The sequence below is a fragment of the Bison bison genome, unplaced genomic scaffold (assembly GCF_000754665.1).
Source record: "Bison bison bison isolate TAMUID 2011002044 unplaced genomic scaffold, Bison_UMD1.0 scf7180017864160, whole genome shotgun sequence".
Classification (NCBI taxonomy): Eukaryota; Metazoa; Chordata; class Mammalia; order Artiodactyla; family Bovidae; genus Bison; species Bison bison.
The window spans coordinates 7,619,895-7,625,894 of record NW_011494732.1 but is presented as its reverse complement, the minus strand read 5'-3'; the positions used below and the strand labels follow the sequence as shown (position 1 = coordinate 7,625,894).

Genomic DNA, 6,000 nt, shown 5'->3' with positions numbered 1-6,000 from the left:
GACTCTCCCCACCCTCCGGTGGTTCAGACAGTAAAGAATCTGCCTGCAATGCTGGAGACCCAGATTTGATCCCTGGGTTTGGAAGATCCCCTGGAGAAGGCAATGGCTGTCCACTCCAGTATTCTTGCCGGAGAATCCCATGGACACAGAAGCTTGGTGGGCTTGCAAAGAGTCAGACACAACCGAGCGACTAACATTTAAAGAAGCCCAGGAGGTGGTTAACAACAAAACCAAGAACATCACCGGCCCAGCTGTTTATCCGAGGCTCTTCCTGTTAAACAGTTTGATGGAGAAGCTATAGGCTACACTAGAATACTTAATATTGCGTGAGATAAATACAACCACTTTGGAAAACAGTTTAGAATTAAAGAATAAAGTTAAACATGAATAGATAATATGCCCCAAAAGTTCAGCTTCTGGGTCCTTTACCTTGAACTAGAGAAGCTCTTGCACATCAAGAGATGGTACAAGAATGTTCATAGTAACCTCATTTATAATAGCAGAAAACTGGGAACAACCTTAAAGTCATTTATAGGAGGAAAATGCATTTTTAAATAGAATGCGTTAAGGTTGCATGCAGTACTCAGGAGCATGTTGTTGAGGAGAAAGATGACTTTGCAGAATACCACCCACCAGTCTGAGTCCATAAATTTCCGTTTCAGAAACATAAAGCTGTATCATTTAGGGGTTCTAAAATATAAAAGAAGAAAAGCAAGTGGTTGTATAATTGGGTTAGTGATTCTCTCCCAGGGAGGAAGAAAGGGGATTGAGGTCCCACGTGTAATGCTCAGTTGATTACTTGTGGGGAGTTCAGGTTGCAGATAGACTGCCCAATTGCTTGCAGTTAGCAGTTACATTAGTCTGTATAGATCCCTGTTAATCTTGTATTAGAAAATATACAAATATGTAGTGTTTGTTTATATGGCATGCCAGTGAAGCGTTCTTTGGCCAAGCTGCTCCATTTGTTTGTTAAATGGTTTCTTGGGCACTTACCCAGCCTTCTAAGCAGGCTCTCAGAAAGGGTGTTATTAAGTTTCTGCTAATTGCCAGCATCTTTCTGGTTACTAGAAGGCCCCCTCCCAGTCAGCAGGCACATTTAAAATCAGCCTTCTCTTTTCAGTGTAAATGGAGATTTCCATTTTTGTAGAATTTTACCTTCAATTTGAAACCTTTGTGAGAAGGGGTTGTTTCCATCATGCTTCTGTCTTCTCTGTGCTGTGATTAACCTGCTTGTTCTCCTTCTAACTGAAGAGAAATCTTGTCTTGAGGTTTCAATATACTACTTTGTCTTAATCTGCTATTTTAGGCTTGCAATCTTGAACTTCCCTGGTATCTTGAAATATCCTAGACTCTATTTCTAGCACCTCTCTGTCAACTTGCCATATGACTTTAGGCAAACCACCTAACCTCTGACCCCCTTATTTCATGTTAACTAGATAAATCCATTTTTGTGAAAAGCAGTGACTTAAAGCTTCTTATAGTACTCAGAAACATCTTAAGGGAAAAGAAGACACATTGCAGGGTACCATCTGACAGAGAGTCTGTAGACACAATACAAGGGGCCTGACTCCTATGCATTCCTGTGAGTCTTCTGCCAATACCACTCCAACCCCAACCCTGTTACTAAATTATGTGACTAAATTATTATGACTTGGAATAAACCATTACAGCCTATAACAACTATCCTCATTTTGTGCTTTGAAAGCTTTGTTTTTTTGCTGAGTTTCTTCCTTATAACTGCTTTTTCCCCTATTCACCTTCATGTAACTGGAGACTTAGTAGAATAAGTTTAAGGACATAAAAGAGGTTCTTTTACATTGAATGTTATAACTAACCGCTTTCTCCTAAAAGACACTTGGAAATATGTTTGACAACATACATACTTCTCTCTTACCTTATCTACATATCTCTAAGCTGTTTGTAACAAAAACCCAAGTATATTTTGGCAAAGGCAGGCTGCTAAGTTTTATTGAACCTCAGCTGTAATTATAAATAATAACTTTATAAGATTAGGTAATCTTTTTTTAAAAAATCTTACAACTTTGAAAAAGCATAATTCAAGTATAAAGGGTGAGCTGATAGCTGTAACCACTTATTTCTTGAGAATTTCTAGCTGCTTTTAGATCTGAATTGGCATCACAGGCTAATTGTTTACATATATTATTTCTTCAGAAACCCTTAAATGGATTTAGGTCTTATGAAACCAACATATCTTAAGAATTTGAGGAATTAATCCTTGTAAGGTTATCCCTTTCTTCCTTTGCTGCTGAAAATGCTTAACTGTAGTTTACAGAGTAAGGGCCATTTTATCATGAGGGATATGCTTGGGGACCTGTCTGGATTGCTTATCTGAGTATTCAACATGGTTCTTAGCACTCTTTTCTTTCTTCTTTGCTTGTTTGTTCTTCATCAAACATTTAAGGGTGAACTCTTCTCCCCATGTTAGACTGTCAGGGCCTGAGCCGCTGTACTCATCAGTAATTTGAAGAGGCCCAGATGATTGTGTAAGGGTGAGCTTCCCCTGTTTGGCACTGCTTTGCATGTTAAAGCTCTGTCTATCACTCAGGAGGACCATTTTGATTCTAACACAGCGGGTGACTGCCACAGGGGTAGCAAAATGATAGCCTAGGTTTGTCAGTGAGTAATAATGAGTCAACATGAGTCCTTCCTGCAGCAGCATCTTCAGGACTGTGCTTCTCATCTGTCATTTTTTTGTTCTCAGTTGAATTAATCCCATCAGCTTTCAAAAGATCTTTTGTGTGGTGGTTCTGTTAATGATGTAAATGATTAGATTTTTTGTGCATTGGGTTAGGAAGGAAGGGTAATTGGTGACTTTAGCTCTAATGTAAGCTATAGAATAGTTTCTCAGACAGCATGACCAGTTAGTTACAATACAAAATACAAAATACAATACAATACAAAAAATACTGTTTTTCTTTTCTTTGACATTTAATGGGTAGGGACTAGATAATTTAGTATTAACCTGTCAGATTTGTACCCGTGCATATACTGTAGATAACAAGGAAACAATTTCTGAACATTACAGTGACACAAATGCTTATATTTAAGTGTTTTTTAATTAAGTTACACATTTTCATTAAGGAAACAGTAACAAAAATTTAAATTACTTATAATCTATTAAGAAAACTATTAATTTTTTAGTGATTATGCCTCCTGACCTTTTTTCTTTGGGCATAGCATAATAGTAACAGGAATTGAATTTACTGTGTGCTCACAGTAGCCCCAATGATGTAGATTTGTAGGTGCTTTTATTCCCCATTTTGTTAGGAAGAAACTGAGGCCTAGAGAGAATAAGTGGTTTGCCCACGGCCATATCACATGGCTAGAAGGTGATAGAGCACTGGGATTTAACACAGCTGGTTCCACAGCCTGTTTATTTTCTTCTTTTTGCCCTTTAACTGTCATTTTAGCAGGTTAGCTTTTGCCTACATATTGTGCTTTTTAAAAAAAGATTACAATATCGATGTTTCTGATGTACAGTTTGTTATATTTGGTATCACTTTTTTTTTTTTTTTGGTATCACTTTTTAAAGGTAACTTTAATACGAGCTTATAATCTACTTGTTTCACTTATCTTTTGTTTTCAAATATATTTCTCTCACACAGTTTTAGTTGCTGTCAAGTAGCCAGTGAACACATTATTTGTTGTAAGTCTTTGACATGATTTAACTAATTTTATCTTACAAACAGCTCTCTGAGGTAGTTACTGTTATCCCTGTTTTTATAGATGGGGAAACTAAGGCACAGACAGGTTACATAATTTGTCCCAGGTCGCACAGCTAGTAAGTGGCAGAGCTAGTGTTAAGATGCAGGCAGGCTGTCTCTAGAGTCTGTATTCCTAAGTATTATGTGATAGTGCATAGCCTTCCATTGTATGGATGAGCTGTAATTTATATAACCAACCCCTTAATTTTAGATGTTGAGGTTGTTTCCAGTTCTTTGTGATCTTATACAGTGTTTTGTACTTAAGTCTTGTTTGCATTTCTATTTTCTTATAATAAATCCTCACAAATGGAATTGCTAGGTCAAAGGATATGTACATTTTTCAGGGCGATATTGTCCTTTAGAAAGATTTATTTAAGTTTTACTCTTATCACCACGGAATGAGAGTGACCACATTCCCTATACTAGTGCAGTGATCATTTAAAAAATATATGTATTTACAGACCATTTACATGGTTGTTGAACTGCTTATTTTTTCAATTTTGCCATTTTCTGTAGGTATAGGTTGAAATTTTAGTATTTGAAAGCAATCTCACTAACTGTATTACCAACTTCAGGCTGAGAAAGGTCCTGTGAGCTGTGTGCTACAAAGGCACACAGAAGCTTCTGCTTGGAATGTTCCCTCTAAATGTTAGTAGTCTCTGTAAAGTGAACAGGTTGATTCCCCACCCATGAAACTTGGTCTTGTTACTCCATAGTGAGTCTGCAATAAAATTTTTTCATGACCTCACCAGATGGAAATCCCGTTAAAAATTGAAGTTATGTGCCCTGTCTTAAATGTTAGTGAATTTCACAGGGAAGGCTTTCTGCCAGTGACTAATGAAAAGTGTCATGGAAACGTGACATTCTCATTTTGGCATTTAAGTATTAAAACTTAATATCTCAATAACATCCTTTTGAAAATTTGGCATAGATTATAGCACTATTGAAATGAAATAATGTGGTTAAATACCAGCCATTTTTATTATTTCTTCATCAGTGGCCCACTTTGTATGTGTAGTATAAATCCCTTTTTCTCTCCCCATTGTGTTGATCATGATCAGGTTACTACTGACATGGGTATGGAGCTGTAACTAAGAAAGGACCTATTTAGGCAAAGGAGGTTCACGTTACGGTATGTTGCTCCTCAGGATGATATGATAAAAACGTGTATGCAGAGACAGTCTGGGAAGAGAAAATAAATGGACATTGTTTTTGTTTCTAGGTAGCAGTACTGCGTGCATCGTGGTGCTGGACAGAACTAGCCACCGCTTACACACAGCAAACCTGGGTGATTCAGGCTTTCTGGTTGTCAGGGGTGGGGAAGTTGTGCACCGATCAGATGAGCAGCAGCATTACTTCAACACTCCATTCCAGCTCTCAATCGCGCCCCCCGAAGCCGAGGGAGTTGTCTTGAGTGACAGGTAATCTCCCCTCTCTCACCAACAGGTTCCCTTCCATTCCCCTTAACTAGGCTGTTAGAGATGGGCATTTTCCATTCTCACGTGAGAAGAGAAGACACATTGAAGACCTTTTAGTCTGACATCGAAAGATACTCTGCTTGAACTTGATTTCCAGCCAAGTTGAATTCTGATAAACACCTAGTAATTTGACCTGACCGTGAAAATACTATTTCAAGCTTATAGAATATCAGTTTTTCATACCAAGACCACATGATACATACAGTTGTATTTTTTAAGTAGTGCTGGATAAATGAGTCATTGTTCATGTGTGCCATGCCATATACAAGGTTTTGCATATGTTATTAGGGAAGAATTCAAATGGACATCTGCTTTATTTATCAGAATAACTTCCTGATTCTCAGAGCTGCCTATAATGTGCATCAAATGGAACTTTCAGTCCTTGCAGAACTTGTCAGGCAAAGTTAACTTGCAGGAAATGGACTTAAAGGTGGTCTTGGGAATGTTCTCTGATGGTTCTCTTAGATGTGTGCTTTTTTTTTCTTCCAACACCTTCTCAGTTCATTTTAAACTGTCAAGACCTTTCCAGGACAATCAGTACTTTTTTCAATCAACTTTTATAGTTTACCTTTTCTCAGATCAGAGTACAGAGTAATACTAAGACAGTCTCAGATTTCACTGCCTTTAACAACCTTATAGGGTTTGACACAAACATTGTTGGCAATTCATAAATGTGGTAAACTGGGTAATGAACCTGTTGTAAAAGTAGAAGCATCCTAGCAAACGCAGATTGTCTCTACTTAATAGTTCTTATTAGGCCAAACCTTAGGTCCAGACGAAGGTAAAATGATGATTAC

General features: G+C 37.6%; 1 protein-coding gene across 1 annotated transcript in view; it reads left to right on the top strand.

The window, feature by feature from the left end:
* The window catches only part of PPTC7 (PTC7 protein phosphatase homolog (S. cerevisiae)), a 45,045-nt gene that overhangs the window by 29,930 nt on the left and 9,115 nt on the right, over positions 1–6,000 (top strand). Inside the window, exon 3 of the mRNA XM_010841371.1 lies at positions 4,948–5,146. Within this exon, the coding sequence (XP_010839673.1) occupies positions 4,948–5,146 (199 nt within the window). The remainder of the gene's footprint in view (positions 1–4,947; positions 5,147–6,000) is intronic.